This window comes from Helicoverpa zea, chromosome 27, assembly GCF_022581195.2.
Source record: "Helicoverpa zea isolate HzStark_Cry1AcR chromosome 27, ilHelZeax1.1, whole genome shotgun sequence".
NCBI lineage: Eukaryota > Metazoa > Arthropoda > Insecta > Lepidoptera > Noctuidae > Helicoverpa > Helicoverpa zea.
The window spans coordinates 4265310-4277469 of NC_061478.1; the positions used below are offsets into that span (position 1 = coordinate 4265310).

At 36.2% G+C, this 12160-nt stretch overlaps 3 protein-coding genes and 1 non-coding gene across 6 annotated transcripts; 2 read left to right on the forward strand and 2 right to left on the reverse strand.

Moving 5' to 3' along the window:
* Positions 1 to 168: 168 nt before the first annotated feature.
* LOC124643578 lies at positions 169 to 275 on the forward strand. Its single transcript, XR_006985956.1, has one exon. It is a non-coding gene; the product is annotated as a U6 spliceosomal RNA (small nuclear RNA).
* Positions 276 to 1083: 808 nt separating this feature from the next.
* LOC124643571 (60S ribosomal protein L23) lies at positions 1084 to 3477 on the reverse strand. The gene is made up of 4 exons (XM_047182600.1): positions 3325 to 3477; positions 3051 to 3134; positions 2381 to 2508; positions 1084 to 1301 (listed from the first exon to the last, which is right to left on the reverse strand). The coding sequence occupies exons 1-4, from the start codon at positions 3335 to 3337 to the stop codon at positions 1104 to 1106; spliced, it is 423 nt and encodes a 140-aa protein (XP_047038556.1). The 5' UTR covers positions 3338 to 3477; the 3' UTR covers positions 1084 to 1103.
* A 362-nt stretch (positions 3478 to 3839) lies between these two features.
* Positions 3840 to 7362, forward strand: LOC124643568 (proteasome subunit beta type-4). Of its 3 annotated transcripts, none has more exons than XM_047182596.1 (6): positions 3840 to 4083; positions 4573 to 4785; positions 5189 to 5324; positions 5991 to 6136; positions 6598 to 6694; positions 7264 to 7362. In XM_047182596.1, the coding sequence occupies exons 1-6, from the start codon at positions 3947 to 3949 to the stop codon at positions 7324 to 7326; spliced, it is 792 nt and encodes a 263-aa protein (XP_047038552.1). In that variant the 5' UTR covers positions 3840 to 3946; the 3' UTR covers positions 7327 to 7362. The 3 variants fall into 3 exon arrangements, with proteins under 3 accessions (XP_047038552.1, XP_047038551.1, XP_047038548.1); XM_047182595.1 differs by having other exon boundaries at positions 6598 to 6673; positions 7243 to 7362; XM_047182592.1 differs by lacking the exon at positions 7264 to 7362 and having other exon boundaries at positions 3841 to 4083; positions 6598 to 6792.
* Positions 7363 to 7550: 188 nt separating this feature from the next.
* LOC124643570 (RNA-binding protein 8A) lies at positions 7551 to 11240 on the reverse strand. Its single transcript, XM_047182599.1, has 5 exons — positions 11048 to 11240; positions 10641 to 10743; positions 9490 to 9607; positions 8919 to 9032; positions 7551 to 8323 (listed from the first exon to the last, which is right to left on the reverse strand). The coding sequence occupies exons 1-5, from the start codon at positions 11106 to 11108 to the stop codon at positions 8219 to 8221; spliced, it is 501 nt and encodes a 166-aa protein (XP_047038555.1). The 5' UTR covers positions 11109 to 11240; the 3' UTR covers positions 7551 to 8218.
* Positions 11241 to 12160: the final 920 nt, after the last annotated feature.

The following is a 12160-nucleotide window of genomic DNA, read 5'->3' on the forward strand; positions in this document are numbered from 1 at the left end:
ACCAGGAACAGTGAATATCAAATCGGAAACTATTTCTCTTTAAAGTTCGTATAGATGGCGCTGTATTCAAGTTTCATACAACAGTCCAGAAATGTATGAAGTCCTACATCGCGCTATCAAAGTTTTCTATGCAGCAAAAAAATGTTTAGAATTTTGTGCAAGATAGTCGTACTTGCTTCGGCAGTACATATACTAAAATTGGAACGATACAGAGAAGATTAGCATGGCCCCTGCGCAAGGATGACACGCAAAATCGTGAAGCGTTCCACATTTTTTGGACAACTTTGGTATGAATTTCGGTATAATTTTCTTATTGTCCCTTATCGTCATTGTCGACTTTTTATTATTTCTCCGTTGCAGGAAACTGACCTTTACCAATTTTATATTCGTAATGAGTTGACAGACACCTTTTAGCAATCGATACTAATTAATTATTCAAAATTATGATTAAAGAGTGGCCATTGGAGTGGCAGACTTCTACTGATTGCTGTATCTGTTGAATGATGGGATTAGTTTCATACTCTACTCACCCCTTTTCTTAAAAAAAAAATGATCTAAATAGACTAGATGTATCACCCGATTGATGAAAATTAGGTACCTATCCAATGAAAATTCTCAACTTAGAACAGACAAGGGGTGCGCAAGTTTGAAGTCTCTCTTGAAGTAGTACATAGGAAAAGTTGGAAACCATTGGCTCTAGAATATAGACTCTAGCTTCTGTTTTTAGTTCGAGAATATTCATTCAGGCGGCTTCATTTAGTAGTAGAAGGTAACTATTATATAATCTGTGGTAAAAGCAATATTATCCGTGTTAGGTTAATGTTAATTTTTAATAAGTTCTATGGTTGAATTTATTTACGATTGCTATTCTCGTGCAATGTATTGCACTACCTTCCTACATACTTTATGAACCTACCCCAGTTGTTTAATTAAAAATTATAACGGGATTGACAGCATAAGTAGATGTTACTCTTTTACAAAAGCTGCAGCACTATCCGTGCGTAGTCAGATAATTTAATTATAATATCTCAAGATGCTGCTAAAACCGCAGGGAACACCAAAAAAACCAATAAAACACACATATAATCTTAACCGTATATTATTCAAGCGATAGAGCTGGCGTTAGACGCGATACGGGGCCACAGATCCGCGCACTCCTTAGCCACGGGGCCGGTGATGGCCGAGCCTTTCATCTCGCCCTTGTTGTTCACTATGACGCCTGCGTTATCTTCGAAGTATATGAACACACCGTCCCGCCTTCTGAACGGTTTCCGTTGTCTGATCACCACTGCTGGCATTACCTGGAAACAAACAACAAATTGATTTTATATATGTAGGTGTGAAATTCTTGATTTCAAGGAGGGAAAATGTGATTCCTTAAATAAATGTCATTGTCATTTTTGAGTGTTTTTGAAATTCTTTTAACAGAAAATGCATTGATTTGATTTTTGCAAATATCTTGAACTATTTAATTTTTCAGAAAAATAGAAGGGTAGTTGTAGTGTTTTGTATCACTAACTTCTTACACTAATAAATACAAAATTCATGCTTCTTTCATAGCAATTATATAGTAAGTTACAATTTGTTTTGCACAAAATTGCATTTACATCCAACTTCATTTATTTTTCATTCATTTCATTTCTTCATTAAGGGGTTAGAATACAAAAACTCTGGTCATAGACAGGGCTTATGTATTAGGATATTCATTCTTTGTTAGTAAATGGAGTCACTCAGTCAGCCAAGGCATATCAACACACTGAATTCTCAGTTCAGATGTAAATTGTTAGCGAAACCCTATGGCATATCATCATGGTAACTCCATAACAGAAAATCTAGATCTCTCATTTAATTGAATCTTTTTTAGATACTGTATGAGACAAATACTTCCTGAAATAGCAAGCATTCATGCATTCAGCCTACTATGTATCTTAAAGCTCATAAGATTGGTCAGTATCAAACTCTGTAAAATTAGATTAAGTTGAAAATACCCCAATATACCCTTCATATTTATGTTCCATTTGCTATATTTTTGTCAAAAATTTTATAAACGTACCATCTGTTATTCTATTTTAAATCGGCATAATTTCATACTGTGTTTATGAATACATCATCATCCAAGCCTTTTCCCAACTATGTTGGGGTCTGCTTCCAGTCTAACTGGATGCAGCCGAGTACCAGTGCTTTATGAATACATAAACAATTTATTATTAAAAGCTTTCTGTTTTGAATTTTTTGTACAAAGAAAACTTTAGTTTCTCTGTTTTGACAGCTTTTGAAATTGTCAAAGCTTTCTTTATTATTTGCTTCAACTATCTACTTATGTGCAAACATCATTAAAAAAAAGCAGCATGCTTTTACAACAATCCTCAATACAATATACCTTTTTCCTTAGTTCAGGTTTGCCTTTCTTGACGGTAGCAACGATCATGTCTCCAGATCCAGCAGCGGGAAGCCTGTTCAGGCGACCCTTGATACCCTGCACGGCGATCACATACAGGTTCTTGGCTCCTGAAAGATATTACGGAAAAATATTTCAGTAAAGAGGTATTGAATAGAAAGTTTTGCCATAGACAAGAGGTAAAACATAACTATGAATGAGTCCTTAACTGTTTTTGTATTGCTTTTGGACTCTTTGGTAGGACTACTATACTATTCAGCCAGTACTAAATGTTCTTTGTTTTGGTTTTATTTGCTGCCTTTAGAGAGCAAACATGTATGTAATTCATGTTTTTGAGGTCATGTTTCGAAATGTAGGCATTAGTATTCTGAAACTGGGTTGGATCCCTTCATGGCCTACTTTCTATCATGATTGTAGCAACAAGGCCCTTTATTGAACTGATATGAGATAAAAATTTCTTCGCCCTTCAGATACAAATAGGTTAGGGCGGCAATTTGTTATGTTTTATTAACCGAACAACTTCAGACACAGCCAAGGAAGAAATCATTATGATATCAACACACACAGTGCGTCCGTAAAGTATCATCATCAGTGTTCAGTCAAACGTGCCTGAATAGGTTATGTTAGTGTTCTAAAACAAACTCGTGCTAACCTGTGTTGTCTGCGCAGTTGATAACGGCTCCAACAGGGAGACCCAGGGAGATGCGGAACTTCGCTCCCGCGGAACCACCACGTCCTTAAAACAGAAAAACCACACTTCATACATTTTTCATCACAACACTTCTACTCACGAAATACAAAGTGGATAACGAAAATATTTGTGCCTTCTAAACAGATATGATACTAGTTTCGATTCACACATGCTTTCTTATAAATTTTAGCGCGAAATAACACGATCTAAATGGATTTTTATTAAATTCACGAACCTCTTTTAGACATTTTGTTGTGTCAATCTTTTGAGAGGAAATTGAAAGAACGTGAACTTAGCAATACATCATCGAAGTTACATTTCGTTCAGAAAATTTATGCCGGTGACTGATATGAAGTTGTATGCAGGTCGAACAAAAGTTTCCAATATTCAAAATTTTACCGTAGGTATTTCTGCTAATAAAGCATTTATTTCATAAAAACATAGTTAAAGTTTCACGGTTAATAACAAGAACTCATTTTTGCTGTAAATTATTTATTTTCGGATCATTCCTCTTCTCTGCAATGTGAAACTTTCTGAACGATTCAGTACGTTCCGTTTATGTACTTTACGTTTTGTCTCGTAATCTCGTTTATTTTATTATAACAATAACAATAAATTGCACGTGAACTATTTTTTTTTTCAAAAATATATAATATAGCTTTATCCTTATAAATAAAAGACCAAAATTACATAATATTATGAAGATTCCATAAAAAAATCGTGCTGTGTAACGAAATGTTATCAAAAACTGTTTGTCATTTTCCGTCAAATTCGTTGCGGCTTGTCATTGTGTGCAATTCACTATTTTGTAACAAAAAGTATTTTACTATAAAATAAATTAGAATATTATTGATAAAATGGCATTTATGGGCGATATGATGAACCCTGCGCCCTTCTGGCAGAATGGCCCTGCCCCAGGAGCGTTCTACAACTTCCCTGGAAACTCGGCAGGCTTCGGACCCAATACTCACCCAGTACAGGAATTCAAAGCTCAGTAAGTAGATATAAACAATATTCTTCTTTTTTTATGTTAAAACAATGATTATTTTCACTCAATACTACGTCCGCTTAATCAATGTTAAACTGTAAACTTGAAATTCGTCAGTCATGGTGAGCCAAGTTTTCCAACATAAACGAGGACCATTTAACTCATTGACACCATAATTTTATCCCACAAGACTATCCTTTCTCTATATGTTTATGTCTAGAATATAAGTAATAGACAGTATTTTAGCAATAAGTAGAGTATAAGCCCTCACATTTTGCAACGCCTGCAAAAGGCCGTTAAGCTGAACGTAAACCTGTATCTAAGAACTGTACAACCTTAACATGCAAATAAATATTTTGAGTTTGAGTTTATTTCCTCATCATTCTATAGTTAAATGCTGCATCTCTCATTTATCAATCCTAAAACATTACCGGAACACACATACCATAGTAACCATCACAAAAAGGTACTAAAATAACCTAATTTCCCTTTCAGTTCAGCCACCCCAATCACCACCACAACCACAGTCATCGGAGTCAAGTTTGACAAAGGCTGTGTGATCGCAGCCGACACCCTCGGTTCATATGGCACGTTAGCCAGGTTCCGTGACTGCCCCCGTGTCTTGAAGGTGAATGATCTGATTCTGCTGGGTAACGGTGGTGATTATGCTGACTACCAGTACTTGAAGGACATTATTGAACAGAAGATGTAAGTATTATGCGGTAATCATATAGATATTTAGAAAGAGGTTTATTTTAGAATGTGGTTAAACAAATAGTCATCAGCCTATCTTTTCCAAATGTGTTGTTGATGGTGAAAAGTCTTACATGGATGCTGGGTTCAATAAATGTCACCATGTCTGCATTAACTGATAATTCGATGAACCTTCACCAATCTTTTGTATTATATTATGTTTCTCTTTGGGACAAGGTAATAAAACAAATATTATGTAAGCAATAGATGAAATACAAATTACATAGTTCTACACATATGTGCTTTTCTCATCAGAAGTTAGGTTTTTCTTAGTGATGCTAAATATACAAAACATCCAATATGAAAGAACCCTAAAAACAGTCCTAGTATTAAAGAACCTTATCTCAATATTCCCCAGTATTGATGAGCAATGCATCGGCGACGGTCTGCACCTGAAGCCGCGCTCCTTGCACTGCTGGCTGACCCGCGTTCTGTACAACAAACGCAGCAAGATGGACCCCTTGTGGAGCAACTACGTTGTCGCTGGCATGCAGGTCTGTTGCTCATGGTGACACATACATTCAACTGTAGTAAATATTAAGTAATCTGAGATTCAACAGTTGGACATGCATATTGAGCGGTTCTAGTCACTATCCGTCAGTCGTACAAAGGTCCATTCAAGTTCTTTAAAGAATCAGCAACAGACAACACAGCAGCTTTGTCAACAAGATAAAAAGTGTTAGCTATCGATTTAATGAAGCTTTAATTATAATGGACCTCTCTGCAACTAACAGTATGTGTGATTTGCAAATAAAGTTTAGATAAGCGTAGGTCTTGAGGGAGGTCTTTCTCCAGCAGTGGACTTTTTAGGCTGAAACAAAGTGGGATAGTATGTTGGAGAGGTTATAATGATGAGAATATGTACATTTTGTGGTCCATAAGACTTAGTGGTGAAGCCCAAAGAAGTTTTTAAATTTCACACCATCCTCTTGTGATGTTTGATGTAAAACCACAAATTCATATAAGTACCTATTTACAGGGTGTCCCAGAACTCAATGTTTCATGCCAAAGTTATTTACCATTTCTGAAGTAATAAGAAAAAAAATAAAACCTTGTTAATTTCTTTCTTAAAACTGTCACCAAGATTTTTTTTTTAACTACCTGTCTATCTCTCACATTATTACTTTTGCCTTCCTACAGTAGTTTCATAATCCCCACAGGACGGAGAGCCTTTCCTAGGCGCAGTAGACAAGCTAGGCACAGCTTACGAAGACGCAGCCATCGCCACCGGTCTCGGCGCGTACATGGCGACTCCTCTGGTTCGCGAGGCTGTTGACAAGGGCAACTTGGATGAAGAGGGTGCTAAGTAAGTTGCTGGTATTCTGTTTCCGCTATACCCATGGAGAATAAAATTAATAGCAGAGATGTCATAACAAAGAAGCGTCGCCAAAATGTAAGAGTTCAGGACGAGAAATATTACTGGTAACGCTTTCATACTCCTTTTTTGGAGCCGCCCATTTTTTCCTGCATATAGTGTGGAAATTAGTGGTGATGCACCCGTATCTCCTAAGACCTATGTTGTCAGACCTAAGAAGTTGTCAGATAACTCTCAAGTCGTGTTCGGATTGCCGTCCCATCGGGCTATGAGCGTGAAGGAATAGTGAGTGCACCTGTGTCTGCGCTTGTGCACTAAAATATGACCGAGACTGCGCAACTAGCTCATCTTCGATATCCAGACCACCATGTCCCAAAATTGGTCTAAACACCATTATTTTTCCCATTCATTAAGTTTCCATCGTATAAATTCTATCTTTCTCTTCTCCTCAGAGCCCTAGTCCGCAAATGCATGGAGGTTCTATTCTACCGCGACGCCCGCGCCTTCCAGCGGTTCCAACTCGGCGTGGTGACGGCTGCCGGGGTCAAGGTGGAAGATGTGGCGGAACTCAAGCACGACTGGTCGCTAGCGCACATGATACACATGAAGTGAATGTGGGTTTCGAATTAAATATTGTTTTGTAATTATTTTGTTGTTTTATTTTTAGAGAGCCATCGCAAGTGTGTAAAAATATAGGTAGGAACCTATACCTCTTTCCTATTAAATTTGAGAGATTTGAAAACTATATGAAAAAGATCAGTGGGTTTTTAGTGAACTGTCTTTATTTGTTTCGGGGAAACTTCTTCCCGTACCCGGATAATATAGCCTATGTTGCTCGGGTCGGGGATAGTCTGGCTTCCCAGCAGAGATATATTTTGTAATCGGATTCCGATACGATTAAACAAAAAGATTTTTCCTATTTATTGTATTAGGAGACATACATAACATCAAATATCTTGGAGAAAACTACGTGAAAACAAGTTAAATCATAAGTTAATTACAAACAGCGATTCTTCATGGTAATTATAATTAGGCAAGGCAGTAAAATGAAACATACTTTAGAAAGAGAAAAGCGTAGCCGGTTCCAACTGGGCGTGGTGACGGCTGCCGGGGTGAAGGTGGAAGATGTGGCGGAACTCAAGCATGACTGGTCGCTAGCGCACATGATACACATGAAGTGAATGTGGGGTTTCGAATTAAATATTGTTTTGTAATTATTTTGTTGTTTTATTTTTTAACGAGTGTAGGGTGTCGCAAGAGTATAAAAAATGTAGCTACCATTAAATATCTGACTGAAAACTGCATGAAAGTAAATTCAGTACCTACTTTCTCATCTAAGTTTCGCGAACAACGATAATGAGTGGGACGGTAAGTAGACATTTTGGGAAGGTAAGTAAAACACAAATTAGAAAGAGAAAGCTTATATTTAGATAAAATTACATCTAAGTTAATTCAGCGTTACGCAAAGCACTTTATTTAGATACATAAATGTATGGTATCTTTATATATGTAAATCATATTGGTAACAAAATCCCGCCACCTATGTATTATTTTATTGGTAAAATTGGAAAATTATGTAATTATTTGTTGGCTTCCGCCAGCGGTTTCAATCGCGTCCCGTTGGAAATTTCTTTCCGCAGCCAGATAGAAAAGTAGGTACCTATATGTTATTTTGACTGCAGTTTTTACGTGAAAGAGTAACAAACACACACACACACAAACTTTCTTGTCTATAATATGAATATTGGTGCAATGACAAAGTGCGATACATAACTCTGTTCAGACATAATTACAATCACTTATAAACATTGTTTTTTCATTACAACACATTATGGTACAAACAAACTATCGTACTTCTAGCAAATATAATAAAGAACTTAATTCAACTTGTTGCAATTCCGATTCTTATTTCCTTGTGATATAAATCATAATATTACCCTATAATAACTAGCTATAAAACTTTACCGTATCGAGGACCAAAATCTCACACACACTAACGCAATTCGGGAACAAAACTCACACAGAAATAAAAAGCAATGTTTATAAGTAAAGCTTATATATTAAGTTTAGATTCTATCGCCTCTTCTTGTGGCCTTTAGTTGGGCCTTTGACGAAGCACCAGTCCACGGATATCGGCTGGCCCAAGATGTCTGCGCCGTCTAGGGCCTCACGAGCACTCTGGAGGGACAAACATTTAGATTAAAAACTAGATTCTGCCAGTGGTTTCACTGGCGTGGGAACTAATACTATATACATAAGCCCCCTTACTTATAAAATCTCTAATCACCTTCTAAGCAACATTTTAACTAATCACTACTTAAAGTTTTAAGTAGTGATTAAATGAAAGTTAAGACATGCTTAAGCAACGTTTATAAGTAAGAATTTTCTTAAACAGCCCTTAAGTATTACTTATATTTAATTCACGTTTATACGTAAGGCTGAAGATATCTAAGGGTGCTTACATAAAGAAACAGGTTTCCGGTGCAGACAAATCTGTACAGATCAGTACCGATCGGTACAGTGTTGACTGTATAAAGAAACAGGTGAATCTGTCCTTAAAGACTATCAAAATTAGACCCGTATGGTACGGTCCAAGTAGTCAGCACCGATAACTTACAACCTGTTTCTTTATAAGTGAGTGAATAGGATTATATTGAAATATTATACCTGCCCTGATCGGTACCTACCCGTCCCTACCCCTATGTCTCTGAGTGGGGACGTATGATTGTAGTTTTTTCTAACTAGTATACTGTGTATAAGATAGAATACTTACAGCAGCCTGCTTATAAGTCTCGTACTCCACCAGAGCATAACCCTTAAGGAAACCGGTACGTCTGTCCAGGTTCAAATGGATGTTTTTGATCTCCCCAAACTCTGAGAACTGGTTCTGTAATAAGAAGCATTACTATTACAGTAGCGTGATTTTATTTATTGTATTTTGTTTTACAGTATATGTATCGGATGGTCCTATCTAGGTAATATCTTATCATAAGATCTAGATTCCCCACACTCAGGGACTTATCAGATATCCCATAATTCTTATGTACTGAGTTTTGCTTGTATATATTGTTAAATTATATTTACCTTAATAAGTATTTACATTAAATATGAACAATAGTTATATGTAAATGTAAAGACCACAAATAGATGGCTGAGAATTTCAGTAAGTAAGGTCAAGTTTAATAAGTTACGTCTGTTGTCATAAATAGTACCATACTATTCTACATTCTTTAGGACTCAATACTCGACCCTTTGAATGCTGGAGCACTGATATATGTGAGACACAGCATAATTAGCGGCATACACACAGTTAATTAGATTAAATTATGAAAATCCACAATTACCTGTATATCCTCTTCCTGTGCTTCCTCATGGACATTGCTGACAAAGAGAATCCAACCTTCCACTGACCGCTGTGGGCCTGGAGTGTTGCCATCACCTTCAGGCGCCAAGCTATCATACCTAGAAAGGAGATGGCCAAATTTTCATAGAAAAAAAACCCAGAATCGACAGCAATGAAATGGTTACCAATAGGTTCTTTATGATAGACCTTTGATGGTGCCAAAAAATCCAGACTGAAATCCATGGGGTATAGGAGCTATTTCATATTATCGCAAAAATAGGTTATGTTGAATATATGTTGATTTTAAAGATTATTAACATCAAGGGACATAAAAAAGCAAAGTAAACTAACATTATACAAGCCACTAGTAACAACCCCATAGTTTCAGAGTTGGCCTGGTGATTAAAAGGTCTTGTATTTAACCACTCCAGATACGATTAAGCACCGACCTTACCTACTTGGAGAGGTTTCGCAGTTACATGCAACCTTCACAACTGGCTATGAAATGTTTTTGGAGAAATTGTCTTTGAAAATCGCGCCATGTGACATTGTCAAATATAACAAATGACTTAGCAATGTAAAACGGTCCAATCACGAGTCTGCATTCAACTTCTAACGAACATCAAACAGTAAAAGTAAACTTTTTTGTGAACTAAAATCTTGATCGAAAAAACGTTATAAAAAGAGAACCCCATGGTTTTTAGATGTTTTGAAATACTTTTTAAAATCCACAAATTATACTGAATCCAATCATACATATGAAGTTCCTGTCGACTCTGGGTTTTTTTTTGGCCATCTCCTTTAGGAAAGGAGGTATCACTGCTTGCAGTGGCTGAACATGTATTTCCTTTGCCAGTGCTACATTGGATAGTCTTATAAAAAGGTTATTAGCATAGTAGAATAGTCTATGGATTTCAGGAATGCAATAAGACATGGCAGGTGCAATTTTTGTATCAAGGTTTTAAGAAAATGCCCAAAAATATTTGGAGTATGAGGAATACTTAGATATTGCCACTAAGTTTGATTCCTAATCTTTGGTTTATCCATACAGAAAAAATCATTGTTATCATCAACAAAATTGATTTTAATGCAAACTGTTTTGCTGATTTTTCTTGGCATACAATCCTTTTGCGTTTAAATTGAAATAGTTACCTGCCCCTGTTGCCTCTCTCTGAAGCGCCTCCACTGCCGGTTTCACTGCCAAAACCTCTTCCTTTACGTTTTCGCGCCTTCTCCTTCAAACGAGCGATTCCCTCTGAAAAATACACGAAATACATTCATAATTCATTGCAGAATATTGACTGAACTATATTAAACGTTGATACATAGCAGGTGCAACGGAATTCCAATCCTAAATTGAGCTAAATTCAGTTCATTCAACTAGAAAGTTAACCTAAAAAAAAGTTTGTGTAAACGAATAGTTAATACAGCAAATATAGCATGTCTTATGACAATTATGTGTGTAATTGACAAGGGAAATCGAATTAACAGTTAATAACCAGAAGTAATTGAGTAATGTTAGTGAAAACTGAGCATCAAAACATTGCTGCTTTACTTACGTTCGCCATCCTCGTCAACCTCAAATTCTTCGGAATTTTCGATATCTAGCACGTCTGCCATTTTTGTGTGTTTTTTATGCTCTTAACTTATGTTTCTAACATGTATTTTCGTACAATTATCACATAAATAAACGTGAATTTAATTCGGACACAATGACGTATTTATTTATCAATGTTGCCAAAAATTGATCGCATCATTGTATAGTAAGTTCAACTCAGTCGTGCGCGCGGCCCTATGTGTGGGTAACCCTTGTACATATACAGTGACTTTGTGTGCGTGACAAGAGGTACAGTCGGGTACAAATACAGTTATTTAGGGGTTGTATACGGCTGTTTAAAGTACAGTTATTACGTAATTTAGTTTATTTATTTATAATGATTCTGTATCGCTACTTGAAAAATCAAATGATGAATTTTCGGATTCGCTACTTTCACCAATGTTAATTATAAATTCTGACTCCATGTCAAAATGTCTATAGTATTCTTCTTTTTTCTTTTGTACATGTCGACAAGTATTACCCAACATCCCTTCATCAATTTGACTTAAACGTTCATTTATGAGTTTCATTATTTCCGTCTTATTTTGGTCGACATTATGCGAAGCAATATAATTTTTTTAAATTCCCCACACATTTTGTTTCCATTATTATACTAAATTATAGGTCTTTTACATTCTTAGTCCACACATTTATTTATTGTCCGCGTACCCCGAGCTAGAAAATATGTAAGGAGTATTTAATTCATCTTAGATATTTCACTTCATTTATTTCTTAGATACTGTCAATGTCAATTTGAAAAGCCGTATGAGAAAATAATGATAAACTGTAAAATGTAATAATAAAAAGCTTTGAATGTTGTTTCATTTTTTTGAAACGCTACTGACTCCTTAAAACATTTTCTCCGTGAAGAACTAGACATTTTCGTAAACGACTGTACCCATAACAAAAAGCGATGAGAACACGTCATGCTCGGACGACGTCACTGTCACACGAATGAAAGTTGTATATTTACAAGCCGACGCACACATAGGGCCGCGCGCAAATCTGAGTTGAACTATCTATAGTCGATTTGGTAATTTCCTACAGTAGGTAGGCGTTGACTGTGATTGAATGT

What these genes read in the sequence shown, in the direction of transcription:
- LOC124643570 (XM_047182599.1), bottom strand. Translation starts at nt 11,108, where the DNA reads ATGGCAGACGTGCTAGATATCGAAAATTCCGAAGAATTTGAGGTTGAC. An exon ending in GGTTGACGAGGATGGCGAAC is followed by an intron (nt 10,744 to 11,047) that starts GTAAGTAAAGCA and finishes TGTATTTTTCAG; the next exon opens with AGGGAATCGCTCGTTTGAAG. An exon ending in AGACTTATAAGCAGGCTGCT is followed by an intron (nt 8,324 to 8,918) that starts GTAAGTATTCTA and finishes TTGTCCCTCCAG; the next exon opens with AGTGCTCGTGAGGCCCTAGA.
- LOC124643568 (XM_047182596.1), top strand. Translation starts at nt 3,947, where the DNA reads ATGGCATTTATGGGCGATATGATGAACCCTGCGCCCTTCTGGCAGAAT. An exon ending in ACGTTGTCGCTGGCATGCAG is followed by an intron (nt 5,325 to 5,990) that starts GTCTGTTGCTCA and finishes TAATCCCCACAG; the next exon opens with GACGGAGAGCCTTTCCTAGG. An exon ending in TGACGGCTGCCGGGGTCAAG is followed by an intron (nt 6,695 to 7,263) that starts GTGGAAGATGTG and finishes GCCGGGGTGAAG; the next exon opens with GTGGAAGATGTGGCGGAACT.
- LOC124643571 (XM_047182600.1), bottom strand. An exon ending in CAACTGCGCAGACAACACAG is followed by an intron (nt 2,509 to 3,050) that starts GTTAGCACGAGT and finishes AATATCTTTCAG; the next exon opens with GAGCCAAGAACCTGTATGTG. An exon ending in AACCTGAACTAAGGAAAAAG is followed by an intron (nt 1,302 to 2,380) that starts GTATATTGTATT and finishes GTTTGTTTCCAG; the next exon opens with GTAATGCCAGCAGTGGTGAT.